The following is a 19,961-nucleotide window of genomic DNA, read 5'->3' as shown; positions in this document are numbered from 1 at the left end:
CAATTGCTGTTTTTTTCCTATTAAACAAGCCTTTCTAAGCTTCATTTAATAATATTAACGCACTCAGATTTGCTGTCACCAGACTGAATGTTCAATAAAAATGTCAGCATGATTGCAAGTGTTAAAATTACTATTTGTGAAAAATGGCCTTATAAACATGTGACTGGGGCACTTGAGCGTGAAAGTGACAACAAAAGATATTTCATATACAATAAAAGCTGTGTTTCTTTTAGTTTAGGATGGACCAGTTGTCACATTCAAAAATTATTTTGCCCATCCACTGGAATTTTAACAATATAAAGAAGTAAAGCCAGGCACCAGAGTGTTCATTTTGCTCATTTAACAGATGATAGAGCTTCTATAGAAAACCAGACAATCCGCTTCTCACCTTCACTCACACTGCGCCTAAGAGAAGAAAGCGAGTCAACAGCACACAGTTCAGTGTAATTGAGTGAGGGTGAACAGCAATCGATTTCAATCTCACCTGTGATCCCGTGTGACCAGGCCGGGACCTATAGCATATTGTTATACTGCTGTGAGGAGCAGCAGGGAATATGTACCTTATCAGAGGGTATCGGATACCTAAAGGTCATAAATCGCCAAAAAAATTAATTTCTAGTAAGGTTACAACATGAGAAAGAAAAAAATCCATATAATCTGTAATAGTTTGTGGATGTCATTTTATTGCACCTTGTTTATGGATTTCAGATGCTTTCAAACACTGGGATTAATTGAGTTATACAGGAAATATTTATTTGAAATGCAATGTACAACCGTCAGTCAAGCTCAGCCTTTCTGTTTTATAAAGACATTTGAGACATCATTCATAGGAACATGACTGTAAAAGCTTTTAGAGGATTACAATCAGGAATCAAGTTCTGTAATACCTCAAATAAATTCAGTGGGTATAGCAAAATCCAAATTTTCTAACTCAAACTAATTAAAAAAAAACTATTTTAAGTTTCCCTGTTCACAGGGCAACTAACATAAAACACAGTTTTAATAAAATTATTTAATAGTGCTGCATTTTAAGGAACAAATCAACACTCAAAAGATTAAAACTGCTTGTTTCTGCATTTTATATCCTTAAGAAAAAAAATGCTGCAATTTATGAAGGAAATATGTATCTTGTGATTAACCTAAACAGCCATCACAACAGTTAACTATAAACTAATAATTTCTCTTATTTGGCATCCACGAAATGGTAATTTCAAAGTGAATCCACTTCCATTAGTACTGATAATATATTTATTCACTGAAAAAAAAATTCATTCAATTTACTAATTTTTTTAAGGAAAGTGGTTGCAATCAATTTATTTAAGCTACATTTAAACAAAAAAGATTAGTAAAGTAAAAAAAAATAAAAAAAACTTTTGTTTACATGTAGCTTAAATAAATTGATTGCAACCACTTACCTTAAAAAAATTTAGTAAATTAAATAAATAATTTTTTCCATGTGTGTGCCTTTAGAGTAACCTAAACAACAACTAAGTTAGGTCAAAATTGCAATTTTTTTAATTAATATGCTTTTTATTGTTAAGTATTCAGTACACTACACTGAAACTTAATCTACAAACAAAAGTTAAAACTAAGTGCTACATTCATTCTGCCATCATCATTTGGTCATTTTTTTTATCTTAAGCTCAACCGATGTATGCATTCCAAACTTTAAGCATTTAACCATATATAAAGTAAACAGTATTGTGCGCACATGACCTTAAACATCCAAGTACACCATGTATGCTTAAGTACACTGTCAGAGAAAAGGTAAAATATTTACCCCAGCTGTTATTTTTTTGGTACCAGATAATATATATGGGGTACATATTTTGACCATTTTTTTTTCTAACAGTGTAGAAAGTTGCCAAAAGATTTATCTTTGGGCTAAACACAGTAGTCTGCAAGGAAATAAATATTTAAGTTATATATAATATAAGTTAAACAAAACAGATAAAATAAATGCATAGGTATGTCCTGATCATACATTGTACTTTTTGCCAGTGCTTGACCAGATGCTCGGTAAAATTAGTGTAAGGCAAAAGAAAACACAAAATCAAAGATATGCATGACATAAATATGAAACTGTGCATAACACAAACAGATTAGTAACTGTAGTTTTACATTGAAGCTACTGTTTGCTAACCGTAGCATTTGTATTGCAGAATTTGTTCATAAACAAATACTTCTTCAAAACATGGATATTTGTATAAGCCAGTGTTGCTTAATCCTGCTCCTAAAGATGGACTGATTTGCATCATAATTGAATTCCTATTAATAGTAAAACACACATAAACCTCTAAAGCAAAGCCTTATGGTCCATCTGAGAATTATAGGCAGCTGTAAATGTGAAGGGTTGAAACTAAACTTAGCAGGAAGATGAATTGAATGAACCACTGTCTGTATTGTTGAAAGACAACAGGGCCAAATCATTAAAACAATCCGTAAAACAAAGCGGCGAACCAAAGCAATGCAAACCTCCGAATGGTAAAATCTTTCGTTAACGTCCCCACTAGTCTGTAATTCACACAAACATCCGATTACATAAACAATTGGATGAACTATCAGTACATTCAAACGAACCTAAACATTGTGTACCAAAGCATTAATAAGCTAGTTGTAGTGTTACAGTACAGCACATTGTAAACAGTGTGCTAGTTTGTGTGCTAACTGAAATTAGCATCGCAACACTGGCATAATTTACTAATATAGTGCTAGACAAAGCACAGGTGTGTTAACACTCGAGTGTGCAAGCACTGGTCTCCAAGCATTACCCAAATTTAGCATCACACTGCTAAATGAACTCTGTTTAGCACAGTGGTCGACATTGAGGGGCAACATTATGCTACGTGCTACATGAGCCACATTAGCAGAGAACGTGGGGATACTGTTGTCGTGGAAACCCAACAGGAAGTGCAATTCTTCATTTTAAGGGGGGTAGGAACCCCCGCCCCTTTCATAGTCTTACAGTGATGTGTGGGAAAGAGGCTAGTCACTCATTCAGTGCATCTTTTCAGATGTGTTGGGGTATCTATGAATGACCTGAGGAAGAAGATGATGAAGTGAGAGTTCAAAGGTCAAGTGGATGATTACAATAGAAAAGTAAAATGTAAAAAGATGCGTGTTACCGGCCCGGATGTATGGGAAAGTTGCTTTGCACTGGAGTTGCCTGGCTGCTGCTAGGACTCATTAACATGGCGCTGTAGATGTTGGACGCGACCACCAATATACACAGCAGTATAGGCCCAATGATAGCCCCCTCCAAACCCAAATAGTACGCTCCACCTGCTACAGCAAGGCCTGTCAGGTACGGATGTCCACCTCTGTAACACAAACCCATTTGTGTGATGAGATGTTCAGTGGTAACATGTCACAACTTACATATATTATAATATATGTGCACAGTTATTCGACAGTGACATACACATACAAACACACACCCTGATATATCGGAGTATATTGCCGTGTCAACAAAGTATGTAGGCAGCAGATGGCAGAAAAGCAGCAACAGAGCTTTAACGCCCTGCCCCTGAGCCAACCACAAATCCAGCACCGCAGGTAGAGCCGCCCAGTACGTCCCCAAAAACGGCACGGCACCGAGGATAGCTGCCATCGCTGAAAAGACAGACAGAGAGAATAGCTCTGTATTAATAATTACCCAGTCAAATATTTGTTATTCACCGACTAGCAAAAACACACAATGAAATGTAAATTTCCTCTTGATCTCTTATCTAAATCTAACAGGTAATGAAAGCATTGAGTGACACTGTGTATATATGATGTTAAGGTTATGGTATGTGTATTCAGGCACATCCAAGTGTGTCAATATCTTGATTCAGTTCTTACATTAATTAATGTTAATGCATTTGTGCATTTCTTTTGTTGAATGTAGTTTATTTTGGAAGGTAGAAATACTTCAAGTGTGCGCATTCCCAAATGTGTTCAATTAATACAAGTCGATATGAAGAGTTTCGTTGCAAAACGAGATAACTCCGTTTTTTTTGTTTGTTTGTGCATTCCAATTAATATCAATTTTATTTCATTTTCCAAATTATTTTGATATTTATCTTACCATTGCACAAGTTACATTCTGAATGTCTTTTTTACTATATTTATTTCACATTATTTACCAGTGGCTATGTTTACATGCACAAAATTTTGTCAATCCGACTGAATTGAATCTTATTGAAGGTTACGACTATACACTTTACATGCACCTTAAACATTGCAATCTGATTAAAATGTTCGTTTACATGTACATTCTATAGAATCCGAACCGAACGTCTGCGCAAGGGCGCAACAAGGGTTGCCAGATTCGCCTATCAAAACATATTTACAAGACATAATTAATGTGGATCTTATGGTACTGTTTGAATAAGTGGGTTAAACTAGTGTGGTGATGTGTGTGACACAACACAATGTCATGTTAAAGAGTTAATAATGATTGGTCATTTTATTGTCTGTCAGACTTTGGCCCAATCCCATTTCTCTGTCTTACCCCTTAGTTTTGCACGTTCACGAGAGCGAAAGGGCTATCCCAATTGGGCCTTACACTCACGTGAACGTTCAAAACTAAGGGGTAGGGGTAAGGGGTAAGACAGAGAAATGGGATTGGGCCTTTGGCTTTACATTGAGTGACACTGAGTGTCTTTTTATTACAAACATCACATTTAAATAATAGAGAAATTTACTGGCCGATTGAAAATATTTATCGGCTGATGCTGATAATAAAAACATCCAAATATTAAATGTAAATATTTAAATATAACTCATATGCATTATATCGTAAGATTCTTGCCAATACACCGCCCTAATTATTATTATGCAGATTTGCTTTAACAGGTTAAACGGGCTAAAAAAGAAACACTTTTTACACTTAAAATGTATTATTAAATTATACAATGCTACAGAATTTGCAAAATTTAGGTGTGACAATTAACCAAGTCATAAAGCATCAGACGAATGCATGCATTAATAAACAGTAAGAAAGAATTTAAGCAATCTGGTATGTCTGTGTGATCTACCCTTACCTGAGGGGATGAAGACAATGTTGATGCCAAATATTGTATGGGTAAGCCAAGTATAAAGCCCATAGAATCCAGCCATCTTCAGGGAGGCATCAAACACACCCCTACACAGAACAGAGGGGTGAGACAGACACCAGAAAAACAGACACCAACGTCCCATACAGTAAAAAATAAAGTATAATAAAATTGGGTCTAATGGAACAATCTACCGTATGTATATTCTAAGTGCACGCAAACTACCATACACTGAGCCGCTCTCCTCATTTCATCTTCACAATAGTAAACACTCTCAGTTTAATCTCTTGACCTTGTCTAGGAAGACAAAAGTGTGATTGTGCTTAAAAGAACCCAAAACAGATGGTTTTTATCTTAAGCTAATTACAGTATGTTAATTTCAGGCCCATTCTCCCTGGAGTGATCTACAGTTAAGAGCAATGCTTAAAATGGCACAGCCCCATTACCCTCTGGTTTTCTGGGTCACCTGAATCTTTAATCTTTTAGCAGTCTTAACAGTATATTCTTAACAACCTATTTCACTTACATTTCAGTTGTTCCTACCATAATATGTTAAAAGCTCTGCCAGTTTTTTATTTGTACAGACAAATCTAGCAGAACTGAGACAGCCCTCTAGTGGCGATTATTCAGTAAAGCATCTCTCACCAGTACGGAGTATGAGAGTGAATGCTTTTCTTAAAGACTCAATCAAATCATCGATGACATCATAGTTCATTTCCCGTGTTGATGCACTTTGTGTTGAAACATCAAATTCGGGAAGAACACATCCAAGGGATTTTTTAAGATCCCTTTAAATTTATACATACAGTATATATGAAGAGATCAGATGCAAAACAAGTACGTCTGACATAGGGCAGTTACGATTATGAAATCTGTCTGACTGTTAATTGTCTAATAACTTAGACAATTAATTGTAATAATCGTCATGTTTTAAGGCTTTGACGGTTATGACGATTAATTGTCTGCTTTGTTTCTTTGACATTTAATTCCCATAATTTTTTGTTTGTTCATGAAATAATTTTCACACATTGTTGTGATTATTTAAATTAAATCTTTTGCAAGGTTTACCTGGAGGTAAATATTAATACACATAACACATATTTAAAAGTAATCTGATACGATCTCGTTTATACAAGCGCTGCAGCTCCCCCTTGTGTTTTTTAGAGAGATGTGCAATCATTGCGGTGATCTGAAATCATTGCGATGAGGTCAAACAATCGCGATGAAATTATTATTTAATCATTGTGACAGCCCTAGTCTGACATGCTTTTTTTTTGTAAATGAGCATTTTATTTTATTTTATTTTTTTATATGTTTTATTGAGCTTGAACCGTACAAAGAATACATCATGTAAATGAGCATTTTTTATCAGACGTTTATGTTTGTTTAGGTTCAGTAATTTCACTTTAAAGGGACACTTCACCCATTTGCATTAAGCTTTGTATAGTTAGAACCCCAGTCATGTTTTTGAACGGTCATTTAAAATTTTCTCAGTTGCTGCTGAGACAGGAGAAAAACAGATTTCAGTGTTGCACTTCCTTCTTTCAATGATGTAAAAATCATCATTTTGCATCATTGAAAGAAGGAAGTCCAATATCTTTGCTGAGGGAATGAGACTACAAACACCCCTTTTCTCGGTCAAATAGGCACCAAATTCAAAATGTATGTTACATTTTGACTACAAATATGACACACTTTTAATAAAGATTAATGTTTCTACGGGTGAAATGCTCCTTTAATGGCAATGATAAGTTTATTAGTCAGCAATTGAAATGCCTTATTCTTACAAACGTCACTTTAGTCATTTTATTTGTATAGACAAAATGGCAAGATGAGAAATTCAAAAATATTTTTAAAAAACGTGTTTTAAAAGCACGCATCAGGTTTATTTCAATGCACATAGTGTATTTATGTACATTTATGCAATAAGAAAATTACATTTGCCCCATTTTTATGAAAGGTAAGACTGAATGGACCTGAAAATGTCAAATGGTGTAACCGCCAATTGCGCCAAAGAATTAGAAATATTAAATATTTTATCCACCTTGATCACATGTAAGCGTAATTATCAAAAAAAAATATATATACATTTATATATATATATATATATATATATATATATATATATATATATATATATATATATATATATATATATATATATATATATATATATATATATATATATATATATATATTATCCACCTTGATCACATGTAAGCGTAATTATCAAAAAAAAATATATATACACATTATATATATATATATATATATATATATATATATATATATATATATATATATATATATATATATATATATATATATATATATCATTTAATTTTATTAGTTTTTTATTTCTAAATGTAAATTTTAATGTGTTTTTGTAATATTTGTCCTGACATATGCTGAAAACAGCTCTGTTTTCTAAATAATCTTTGAAAAATGATGTCAAAATGTATGTAAAAAATCATATTACACTTAACTAGATGATTATATTTTATTCCACATTTTTTATGCATATATTTATATTTTCATTTAAAAAAATACTAGTTATACCAATTGACACAGACCGTTTACACCACATTGACATTTTTACAATTATCCCCCAAGTATTATTTCAAAATGAAATAAAACCAGAACTTTGTCCTCAAAAAAGAGAATGTATGCACGTAATCTGCAAATTTATTTTGAAATTTTAACCCTTTTATATTTAATTGAACCATACAGACACAAAAAAATTAACGTCACGTCAAATTTGTTAAATGGGTCAATGACTGTCTTTCACTGCAAAACCCCAAAATCTCCACTTCTAAAAAAGTCTCTCTTTACAGTCCTTCCTGAATAAAGGTAAAAGGCTCAAAAACTTGGTCAACATCCTAATATATTCAGTAAACCTCTTTTAACCAGTTTAAAAAACTCTTGACACCTTGACATCAGACATCAATTTAGATTATTAAATGTCTTCCCTCCTGTATGATCACCACAGTCTTCTACTGTAGGAACATTATTATATACACATTATATACACACGTGATCTGTGGTAATCGACATCATCCCAAATGCACTGTTAATTTACAATTACAATCAAATATACAATGTTCTGTTGTCTATTTAACCTGAAATACCCTTAAAGAGAAACAAACTTTTAATATGAACATACCTGATGGCCTCCTCAACAGACTGGCCAATAATATTCGAAGAGGGTCCAGGCTGGGACAGAGGTGTGAGGCTGATCACCCACTTCACAGGTTTATAGTATTCCCCACTTGAGCTCAGCAGGTAAAACAGTGTGGTCAAAAATATCACCTTTAAATACACAGAGAAAAAATATTTAAAATCAAACTTAAACATTTAATCCTATTTTGTGTGTGTGTGTTTGTGTATTTACCAGAGAAAGGGCAAAGTTGAGCAGTGCGGTTCCGCTGTGGAACAATACGGTAAGCAGTGTGGTTGTCGTAGATATCAGCAAGCCAACATTTCGACTCATAACCACCCACAAAGACTCCAATATCTACCGCAAAGGACAACATATTAATCAATCTGACATACAGAGCGACTCTCCGCCAGCTGTCACAGGCACGCGTTCACTAACCGAGAGCAGGGTCTCAATATTCTCCTGTATGAATGAAGCGATGTCCTGCCAGTCCAGGATGTCCCCCAGCCAGCTGCCTTGCCTGTGGAGATGCTGTTTCTGTCCACGGTGTCGTCCAGTGTGAGTCGCATTCTACAACACAACACAACACAACACAACACACTGTAACCCAAACCTGACAATCTTTAAAGATATCACAGAAATGCAGGCATAGATTTTAGTAAACATGTACATAAGGCTTTTATTACCTTTACGATCCAGGACTGGTAGAGGCGATCCCACAGCTCCAGAACCTGTTTCTCGATCACAGCTGTGTTGTTCACTTTATCGCCTAATATCTTATGAAGCTATAAAGGCATATACAACAGCGCATGTGAGAGATAAACAATGTTTCTTGTGGCCTATAACATATAACTTTTACTGTAACATTTATGTAAGAAAGTTGTTGGTAGGAAAATGCTTTTATTAACCAATAACATAACTGCCTAGATATACATGATCTAGTGACGGCTCACACCACATGATTACTTTTTTTAATATTCAGGTTTACTTAAAGTACATTCAATTAAATGTAAGTGATGTCACTTCCTTGCTTCTGACCTTAAGTGTGATCCATTCTCTCCCATGCTGGTAAACGTTGGTGGCTGCAGAGTTTACTGCTTTCTGAATAACCTGAGCTTCTGGAAGCCAGCTACAATACACACACATAGATACACATTTTGACACACGATATCCTTCAGTGGAATTTATATCCAATGTCAAGAGAAGATGCTTAACTTCCTGTGAATGTTAAGCATGTGAATTTCAACTTACTTGGCCCATTCTGGGTGGTTGGAAACGGTCTCATTGATCAGGTTACTGGTGACCTCTATGATATGAACGCTCTCATGATGCACCTGTGAACATAAACACATTTGTGAGCAACGGCGTGTGCCGAATCACGGATCACGTCTGCCATGCGGCCCAAGGAGAGCGAGTTTGTAACACGGTACCATTGCTGTGAGCAGCAGTCCCATGAGCAGTGTTCCAGTTACCAGCAGAAAGATAATAAAAATACTGATCAGCTTATCCAAAGAACGCTCCAACCACACTATCATCTGCAAAAAGTGAAGAGAAAAAGAGAGATTAGTTTCAACACATCCCATTTGATAATTTATGCAAGTGTGTGTCAACACAGAAACCTGCTTCCCTCTGCCAAACTGGAGGAACATGGCGGCACTTATAGGTCCTGTGAAAACCTTTAAAGGCTTAATAAAACAATATTTTTTTAAAACAGCATTTTTTGTAGAACAAAATAAAATACGGCACAATTACCATCAATTTTTTCTGGTGCCACAGCAAATATAACAACTGCTATATTGCCAGGAAGTAAACAGGAGGTAAAAAGTTTTTTGGCAGGTGGACTCAGTTTCGCACTTGCATGTATAATAAGCCTGTTCCTTCATCCATAACTTCACATCCAAATGTGGTAGTTTGTAAGATGAATTAGTACAGAGAATACAAGATTAGAAACTAGTAACTAAAAGATTAACAAAAGCAACACTTCTTCCCCAAAACTACAATGCAAAGTAAAAAATGAATACTGGAAATGTAAGTTTGCCCTTGTGACTTTGACAACCATCTGTTCTTGTTGAGCCACATAGAGGGCCGTTTACAAGACAGTGATTTTTGATGACCACGCCTTGTCATCTCTGTGTAAACTACGTAAACGTGAATCTGTAATAATAACGGTGTTGTCATGCGCATGTTTTACTTCCCTAGGCATGCCTGAGCATAACTAAAACAACATAACAGCCTACAGGACTGTGCTTATAAATTTGTTTATTAAAGGATAATTCAGGTATTTAACACTTTGAGTCTCATTTCTGGTTTGTTTTGGATGAACTACAGTGATGGACACAGACATTTTGACAATGGGTCGTGTCTTGAGTTTTTGACTCGTTTAGAAGCGTCTCTTGACTGCTTCAGAATGGAAGTCAATGACCATGCACAATCATGTCATTAAAACAACACTTAACCTTTTAATTTCAAAACTGTACAACTCACCGAGTGGTTCGTGGTGTTCGTTGATGGTTAAAAACAAATATATTGGTGCAATGTATGATTTCAATCCGTGTTATTTGCTATAGTGGAACTATTTTTTCAGATACCTCACAACCGCGTATATACTTCCGCTCTATATTTGAGTCTGAAGTGTTAGCACACTCCCGACCACTTGATGGCGACAACCACTTTGCCATACAAGTATGCTCGGTGTCTAGCGTATATACAGTCACAATCGAGCTCAACTTCAAACCTAAAGCTGGTCACTGAGCCATTAAATATGGGAAAATTTCTTCTGAGAGAAACTGAGCGAAAAAACTACAACCACATGTAAACAGACCCTCTTCTGTTTCCAGGCGGCAGAGTGATATATCAGCGAGCAATGAGTCTTCCAAGAGAAGTCAATGGAATTTTACAAAATGCCAAATAAAACACGACAGAAACTGTATTTCGCTACACAACTTGTTTTTAATCATCAACGAACACCACAAACCACTCGGTGAGTAGCACAGTTTTGAAAATGAAAGTTAAGTGTTGTTTTAATGACATGTTTGTGCATGGTCATTGACTTCCATTCTGAAGCAGTCAAGAGATGCTTCTAAACGAGTCAAAAAGTCAAGACACAACCCATTGTAAAAATGTCATTGTCCATCACTGTAGTTCATCCAAAACAAACCAGAAATGAGACTCAAAGTGTTAAATAGCGGAATTATCCTTTAACTATTTCTCCCACCATTGACATCTTGTCAATTGAGAGATAACATTTCCCTGCCAATGACGCATTCCTGACGAGTTTTTACGATAAACTGTAATTCTGCTATTATCCACTAGGTAGATCCACTCTTACCCAATTTATTAAAAACTGAAGCAAAAACAAATTTTTCAACATTTAAAACTCTGTGTATGTTTTGATCATCATTTTGAATCTAATCGCTAACAAAATTCCTTTACAAAAATGCAATTATTTCAGCTTACGGCCATCTACTGGCCTGGCACACATAATACAACATATTTAGTCATCTTTTTTGCAGCGTTGTTGTCTGTACATGAAATTTTTCATGAATGCAAAGAAATTTTTTTCAGTTTTTACTACATCGTTGTAGTGTAAACATAGCTTTAGACTCTGATAATCTAATACAGATAAGTGTTCTTCTTACATAGATTAACGATAAAACAATAAGCAGATCAAATCTGATGAAGAAAAGATTTTCAGAAACTCTTTGGAATTAATATTTTTTTTATAAACAATCTTTAGTTCATTTAAGCCCCTTCAATCAGTATTAAAGTGAATTACGATTACATACAGTTTTCCAAAACCTATTAAGCGGTCTATGAAGGCAGCATTTTAAGGCATCATAGACAAGGTTCTTGCAAGCCTTCCTACATATCTTAAAGGGGACATTTCACAAGACTTTTTGAGATGTAAAATAAAATGTTGATGTCCCAAAGTACATATGTTGAGAGTTTTAGCTCAAAGTACCATGTAGATGATTTAACAGTGCATGTTAAAATTGCCACTTTGTAGGTGTGAGCAAAAATGTGCCATTTTTGGGTGTGTCCTTTAAAATGCAAATGAGCTGATGAAATGCAAACACTGATCGCCATGATGGTGGTTTGTTGAAATTTAAACTTAATTGTGCTGTCAATTATTTTCTCTCTCTCTGCACTAAATGGCAGTGCCGTAGTTGGATAGTGCAGATTAAGGGGCGGTTTTATCCCCTTCTGACATCACAAGGGAGAATGCAGAGAATGGTTTACCAAAACTAAGGGTGTTTGCACACATGTTGATGCGTACCGTGGTGCGGCCTCGGAGCGGACCAAAATACATTGTATAATTTTTCAGTTAGTGCGGTTTGTGTCCACATGTTGTTTTTACCGTACTCGAAACGCGGCACCGTACCCCATGTGACAACGGTCAGTGCTGGCATTGGTCTCTGACAGCTCTTACCATTTCATGACCACCCCACATGTTTCCACGACAACCAGCCTGACAGGGCAAGATATGGAAATAAATGATGCACATCTTTGCAAAGTTTCTTTGCTTTAACGCGAAATTGCGCAATTGACCCAAACGAACGGTACTCGGACGGACATGTCATTTGGGCTGACCTTAACAGTGCATGTGTGAAAGCACCCTAAGTTACTTGGTTGATCATTTTCTAGGTAGATAGAAGCACTGGGGACCCAATTACAGCACTTAAACATGGAGAAAGTCAGATTTTCATGATCTTCTTAAATTATAAATAAAATTACCATTTATCCATAGCCTCAAACATTTCTTATGCATATATTTTCCGTGACAGTCAGGATGCTAGGCAGCTCACTAGGTTTTAAAACAGCGCTAAAATACTACCCACATCCACACCTAAAATAGCCAGTTACACCAGAAGCCTTGGTCTAATCAGACCAGAGCGTCTGCTCGCCCGCTGTCTATTCTTTATCTCACACACTCCAAAGCCAAACAGCCCAACATACACGTAAAGCTGTGGAAGAGTCAGTGGACGCTCTCTGGGCTTTCTTCAGCATTTTTTTGACAGTTAGTATGTCAGCATATCAATCACATCCAGAGGCACACGCTCCCTTCCACAGCATAAGCATCTCACACACCAAGAGCACTGCAGAACAGCTATAAGCCAGTGAGCTTAGCAAAAAAACTTAAAGATGGAGGGGTGGCACAGGGGAACGGGAAACATCACTCCAAGCTTCTAATGGAAGTGCACGCTGTCAATCTTTCATTCTCTATTCTCTCGCGCTTTCACGTAACTGATTTACCTGCTTATTAAGCCAATGCCAGAGCTTTGAGGAGGAAGACAGAGAGACAAACGGTTATTAGAAACATCCCATCAAAATGCAGGAAAGCAGCAAACATTGTGATTTCAAGACAATAAAGTGAAGACGGACAAGAACCAGACATTAAAACTGCAAGATAAGACTCGTGTGAAGGTGATTATGTACCTATATTGTGATTTTCCCTTTTCACTGTGAAAAACCTCTTATCACAAAACAAATACTTTTCAGTATAATACATTTGTGATCATGACAAAACGTCTGACAATAGCAAAAAAATAATGCAAAATTTATATAAACATCAGATTACCAAATGACGACCCAACATTCAATGTGTCTGTCCAACCTTCAAAACAACTGCACATAGGTCAGGGGGTGTGTGGGAACATTTAGGTGGTGTAAAGTTACAAAAAGTTTGACTCCAACAGGGGTTCAAGCATTCATATCAGACAGCAAGAAAACAGCAAGAAAGTGTTTGTGTTTTAAGACTTGTGTGACTTCCTTGTGTAACGGTTTAGTGTGTAACACCACTAACTAGCCTAAATAAATACTCTCCATTTTATTTATTTAACGTAAGTACAGTCTAGTAGTTGAACACTGGGCTGATTTAAGGGACAGGAAACCCCTCAGTCTATTGGCCTTGACTTAACGAAATGTTTGCTTGGAAGTACATTAAATGGGACTCTAAATATCACACCAAACATTTAAAAAATAACTTTCACTGAGAATAACTAATAGGAAATCTTGGATCTGTTGGATAATGCATTGAAAACGTTTTTATTTTTTATATACATTCATGGATATTTCCTACATTAGCTATGCGACTTAATGAGAATTAGCGGCAAGCCACAACTGCTTTCAGTTCCTCTTTGTAATCACACATCTCTGTCACGTCCAAAAATAAATGTGCACATGTGATGGTGCCTACGAGCAGTCAAGTGTTGTAAAGGAGAGTTGGTCAGAAGACAGGCGAGTGGTTTTGTGTGACTGTTTCCATGTGCAGCGTTACCTTAGTGTCCACCCGAAGCAGAAAGTGAGCTAGGCCTTTGATTGGTCCAGGCAGCAGAGCCTCCTGTCTATCTCTCACAAACGTCTCAATGTATGCCCACCATTTCACCAGAGTCCGTCCTGTGAAATCCTTCAGCCCAAAACGAACAACCAGCTTCTTCAGGACCCAAACTGAAAAATACAACACACCTCTGTGAGCCGTTCATGAAAACGTTTCGGCCCTCACTTCAGAAAATGATCCCAAACACATTCTCTATCAAACACTGTTTACCAGCAATGGGGATTGTCAGTAACTGTAAGATCCAGAGGTTGAGCCAGATCTGCACTAACACTATAGCCCACGCAAGAAGTACAAAGTAGATATCGCTGGTTTTCTCTTTGGGGTGGAGACCTCTGAACTCCATCCTGCTGCGGTACCTGGAGGAAGAAATACTGAAGACCCCTTTAGTGGATTCATCTGAATCTGCAAAAGACAAAAAAAATCACTAATGACCACAGGTCCCCAAACCCTTAAGCCATACTCTTATAAAACCTTCTAAGTAAATAAGATTATATACGATTGTGCGAGTCAGTCATAATCAGGTATACATGAAATCAGTGCCCACAAAAAGGATCTGAATGCTTGCCATTCATAAAATTGTACAAATCCTTCCCCCCTTGCATGTTTGCTTACAAAATAATTGGGATAATTTAATAATGCTTTCAGATACCAGTAATCTAAGGTCTATTTATCAAATTCTTTTATATTTAAATCCATTTGACAAAACTCCAAAGATTTTCCAACATAATTACTACAGAAAATGCAGTATAAAGTATTAAAGGGACACTACACTTTTTTGAAAATATGCTCATTTTCCAGCTCCCCTAGAGGTAAACATTTGATTTTTACCGTTTTGGAATCCATTCAGCTGATCTTCGGGTCTGGCACCACCACTTTTTGCATAGCTTAGCACAATCCATTGAATCTGATTAGACCATTAGCATTGCACTCAAAAATGACGAAAGAGTTTCGATATTTTTCCTTTTTAAAACTTGACTCTTCTGTAGTTATGTCATGTACTAAGTCCGACAGAAAATTAAAAGTTGCAATTTTCTAGGCAGATACGGCTAGGAACTATACTCTATAGGAACTATACTATACAGCACGCACAATGATATTATGATATAATGATATAAAAAAATCACAACTTTTAATTTTCCGTCGGTCTTAGTACACGATGCAACTACAGAAGAGTCAAGTTTTAAATAGGAAAAATATCGAAAATCTGGTTATTTTTAACATGATGCTAATGGTCTAATCAGATTCCATTGATTATGCTAAGCTATGCTAAAGGTGGTACCGCCAGACGCGATGATCAGCTGAATGGATTCCAAAACTGTAAAAATCAAATGTTTACCTCTAGGGGAGCTGGAAAATGAGCATTTTTTTTAAAAAGTGGAGAGTCCCTTTAGTTCCTCTAGACTGAGTTATAACTTTAAACACCAAGATGACTTTTAACTTCAGACAACGTGGTCCATTTCCTTTAATAATCACCCGTAGTACTTTTCTCTTCCTGTAGGCTCTCAGCATGGCTGGCATTACTGCAGGAAATCGCCATGTAGATTGTATTAGCAGCAAAGGACAGAACCTGACCTGAGAGTTCACCTGTACAGAGAGAACAGATGATACAGCGTGGCAAATGGACTTTTAGAGACATCTAAAAGCCAGAGGATATCATGAAGAGAAGATTATGTTTGTTTCTTTACCTTTGCCTGGAACTGCAGGCTTCTCCTGTGAGCCCACTATTAGCAGTAAGACCACCACCACAAACAAAGGCACTCGCCATGAACCAGTCAGAGACACTGCATAGGAAAAAGTAAGCAGAAATTTCTTTATTTATAGAAGTGCAGGTCAATGATAGTTCAATGTTTGTGCTTTTGATTTAATATTTTAGTCATATATATCCTCAAAAGGGTTCACATCTATTCTTCAAATAATGTATATATAAATAAATAAGAGGCATGTCACAGATGATATATAACCATATATCATCTGTGACATGCTTATCCACACTAAAATCTTACACACCTAAAGACGAAGTTAAATTTTATCTAACATAAGAGTGTGATACTCTATACAGGTGTGTTAATGTTACACAATGCGCATTCGTGTTGGAGTTGAATGTTCAATGAAGGGTTGTCTGAATACCGTTTGTGAAACAAATTAAATTCATTTAAATCAATTATGATGCATCATTCTGTCTGAGCAATATTAAGGGATGGCTTGTATAAAAACATGCATCTCTGGCACATACAGGCCTACAGCTGTTGTTTTATGAGATCTTACAAAAAAACAGTTAAAGCAGGTTAACTTGTGTTTCCCTTTAGTTTTCCCTTTCTTCAGGAAAACTAAAATGATCCAGAGAGAATCATTCCCACCTTCAAAACAAGAGTCTCTTACCAACGTAGAAAATAAGAGATGTCCATACAGGTATAGACATAGTGCGCAGATAACCTTCCATGCCAGGTGTCCATTTAAATGCCACAGCCAATACATAGCCTACGACTAATGTACCAACCTGAGAAAGACAGAAAATATGTGAGCTACAGCGCTGTTTCTACACCATTTACAACATCTGATCTACTTATAATCACAAAGACCCTCTGTTTGTCTATCCCCCTACACGTGAACCAATGTCAGGGCATGAATGCAAGGCTTTATTAAATCTAGAGAAGTCAACAGGCCAGTTCCAATGCCAAAATCAGGACAGTTTTCGGTTTAAACCCAAGTTTCCTTTGCACAAAGCAATCACAAAGCTCTGCTGGAAAAATTTTCTTGGTGATTACATTTTGAACTAAAGGTATCACATGGCCTGTATAAATAAAATTTACCCTTAATGTCAGGTAAAATTAAGCTGAATGTGTGAGCTTATGTAAGAGCATTAAATTAAAAATCAGGTCTTGTAACTTTTTGTATTGTAATTTTTACAAGAACTTTTCACTGTTATGGTCACAAACATATGTATATACCTCATTTGGTTTAACGTACCTGTATTTTCTTTCTGTATACACTACATGGACATTTGTATTGAGTCTGTTTATAGTTCATTTGCACCTTTTAATGTCATTTACACTATAGTCTCCATTTTAATACAAATTATTATTTATTATATTATTATATATTAAATATTATTTTTTATACTGGCCCAGTCGGGCCAGTGGTTCAGGTTTTCACTTGCCCTGTCAAAATTTACACTGGTCCCAATAAAAAAATGTCAGTGTCACATCTTTAAAAATAATAATTCAAATGTCAAATATAATTGTATACATATACAACAGACATGTTGTAACGAAAAAAGGCTCCCAACTTTTCTGCTCTACCTGTAAACTGACAGCAAACTGTGCAAAATATTGCATCGTTTTTTTTGTCATGTTTTACCCAAGTAAATGTCTGCTTCCAAGATGTTAAATAATATACATCGATAAAAATATATTTTAGTGACTGAGGGTGAAGTACTGGCCCGATCGGGCAAGTGACAATAATTTTTACTGGCCCGAAAGTCTCTCACGCTTGCGCCGGGCAACCGGGCAGTCCTTGAGCCCTGTAATACCTCATAAATTTTATTTTATATAATATTATATTATATTATATTATATTATACACAATATACATTACACATTACATTCTTTCTAATATTAATTTATATACATATTGCAATTTGCATTTTTGCTTGGATGCTACAGTTTTGCACTTTACTCGGCACAATAAAGTTGAATCTATTTTAAGTAATGTTTACAGACCCAGTTGTAGTCAAAATCACCCAATAACTTTTGTAAACAAACACACGTGTTTAAGTCATCAAATGTTACTCAGGCTGTCAGATTTGCTGTATACAGATGGATACACGTGACGCACTGACAGAAATGTGACACACCTTACAACAACCATAACCTGCTCGTTGTCTGACAGTGGGCGTGTCTCTGTCCCATTCCCCGGTCCCATACTCACCCAAACAACGTTGAAGCAATCCAGGCCAAAGCAGATGATGGTACAGACATGGCTGAACAGCACCTGCATGCCGATGACGCTCCAGAACAGATATAAAAAATAAAGCAGCGGTCCGCCAGCACCAATGACCAGCAGCACGTTTAACCGACTTATGACCAGTCCTCCCATCGTCTCCACCCCGTAATTCACACACCACACGGGCACCAGCAAAGTACCAACCACTATCGGCGTGCCGCTGTCCTGCAGACTGGTAAGCCACGAGCGGCCCAGCCGGGCGAGCGAGTACTTGAACGGATGCAGAAAGGTGCCACACAGCACCGCCCAAAGCAGGGGTCGCAGGAAAGCCTCCAGGATAAAGTACACCAACACAGCCGCCCCGCAACAGATCGCCACGAAGATCATCGCACCCGTGTTGTAAAAGGCCTGTTTGATGTTTTTATCAAACTTCAGGGACGACTGCTGGCTCAATAAATGGCTCACCATCCCGACCGCCGGCTGTACCGTCTCACTAAATGAGACGTAATGGGGCCGGGTACGTGGAGTTTCTGACTCGGTAGTCGTGCCTGGACCCGAGTCCTCTGTATCTGCCATGGTCGCACCTCAGCTCTTCAGTCCAACCGGAGAGTCCGCCACATAAGGAACTGCAGGCTGGCAAAACGTGACGTCATTTGTAGGAAGTATTCTGGGAAATGTAGGCACACTGAAAACGATGCCCCACATTTTTGACATTGTCCTCATAAAAATACTGTAGTATACTCTATTAAACTGTAGTTAAAAGATTAGTAACTAAAGTGTTTATGAACCTTATAATAAAATATAACATTCTTAACAGTTTACTTCAGTATTTACTATCAATTCTCTATAGTTATTTTACAAAGTAGTATATATTAACAAAGTAGTTATTAATATAATATAAGTTATACAACATTTTATTATAGTTTACTAATACTAAATACTATTTTTATGTGGGTGTAGTTATATGTAAAAAGGTCATTTACTAATGAAAAGATACTCTATTATTTTAGGGATTTTGGGGATGTTAAAAATAAAAATTTTAATAGGCCTAATAGACCCTTTTACTGTTTGTACCAGGTTTGTACATAATGATGACGTGGCAGCGTATGCGCACGCATTTAGGCAACGGAAGTATGATAAGACACAGAGAGAGAAAAAAAAACAGTTATTTTAAAAAGTTGACTTTATCATCATTTTCAACACAGCTACCAGATCCGTGGCAGATGGCCAAAAATAAAGTTGCCAGATACATAGGAATATAAGTATATTATATTAGTGCAACCAAACGCAACAACCAGACATTTTGATGCTGGGAAACCGTTTTAATAAACTTTCTGAGTTGCTAACACGTTAAGAACCAATGGGGAATAACACCACTTCTGTTGCATATATGCGCGCGCAGGCTATTTGATCACGTGAGCTGTAAAGGGGTATATAAAGCTTATTTAAGTACTTTGTTTATTGTATTACTCAGATTTTATATTCA

General features: G+C 36.4%; 1 protein-coding gene across 2 annotated transcripts; it reads right to left on the bottom strand.

Moving 5' to 3' along the window:
• Nucleotides 1–1,550: 1,550 nt before the first annotated feature.
• On the bottom strand, nt 1,551–19,181 carry tmem245 (transmembrane protein 245). 2 transcript variants are annotated; one of them, XM_065245528.2, is made up of 18 exons: nt 18,461–19,181; nt 16,913–17,030; nt 16,219–16,314; nt 16,007–16,117; nt 14,744–14,935; nt 14,474–14,643; nt 13,450–13,473; nt 9,627–9,731; nt 9,448–9,530; nt 9,235–9,325; nt 8,883–8,981; nt 8,635–8,766; nt 8,431–8,553; nt 8,203–8,348; nt 5,028–5,128; nt 3,438–3,612; nt 3,126–3,320; nt 1,551–3,039 (listed from the first exon to the last, which is right to left on the bottom strand). In XM_065245528.2, exons 1-18 carry the CDS (start codon nt 19,049–19,051, stop codon nt 2,994–2,996), a joined length of 2,598 nt encoding a protein of 865 aa, XP_065101600.2. In that variant the 5' UTR covers nt 19,052–19,181; the 3' UTR covers nt 1,551–2,993. The 2 variants fall into 2 exon arrangements, with proteins under 2 accessions (XP_065101600.2, XP_065101601.2); XM_065245529.2 differs by lacking the exon at nt 13,450–13,473.
• Between the last annotated feature and the right edge of the window lie 780 nt (nt 19,182–19,961).

The sequence above is a fragment of the Paramisgurnus dabryanus genome, chromosome 13 (genome assembly GCF_030506205.2).
Source record: "Paramisgurnus dabryanus chromosome 13, PD_genome_1.1, whole genome shotgun sequence".
NCBI classification, from domain to species: Eukaryota; Metazoa; Chordata; class Actinopteri; order Cypriniformes; family Cobitidae; genus Paramisgurnus; species Paramisgurnus dabryanus.
This window is presented reverse-complemented; position numbering and strand designations above follow the sequence as displayed.

Bases quoted from the DNA above. Each gene is read 5' to 3' on its own strand.
- tmem245 (XM_065245528.2), bottom strand. From the start codon at position 19,051: ATGGCAGATACAGAGGACTCGGGTCCAGGCACGACTACCGAGTCAGAA. The intron at 14,936-16,006 runs GTGATTATTAAA...TGTCTTTTGCAG, and splicing joins GGAAGAGAAAAGTACTACGG to ATTCAGATGAATCCACTAAA. The intron at 3,613-5,027 runs GTAAGGGTAGAT...CTGTCTTTTCAG, and splicing joins CATTGTCTTCATCCCCTCAG to CGATGGCAGCTATCCTCGGT.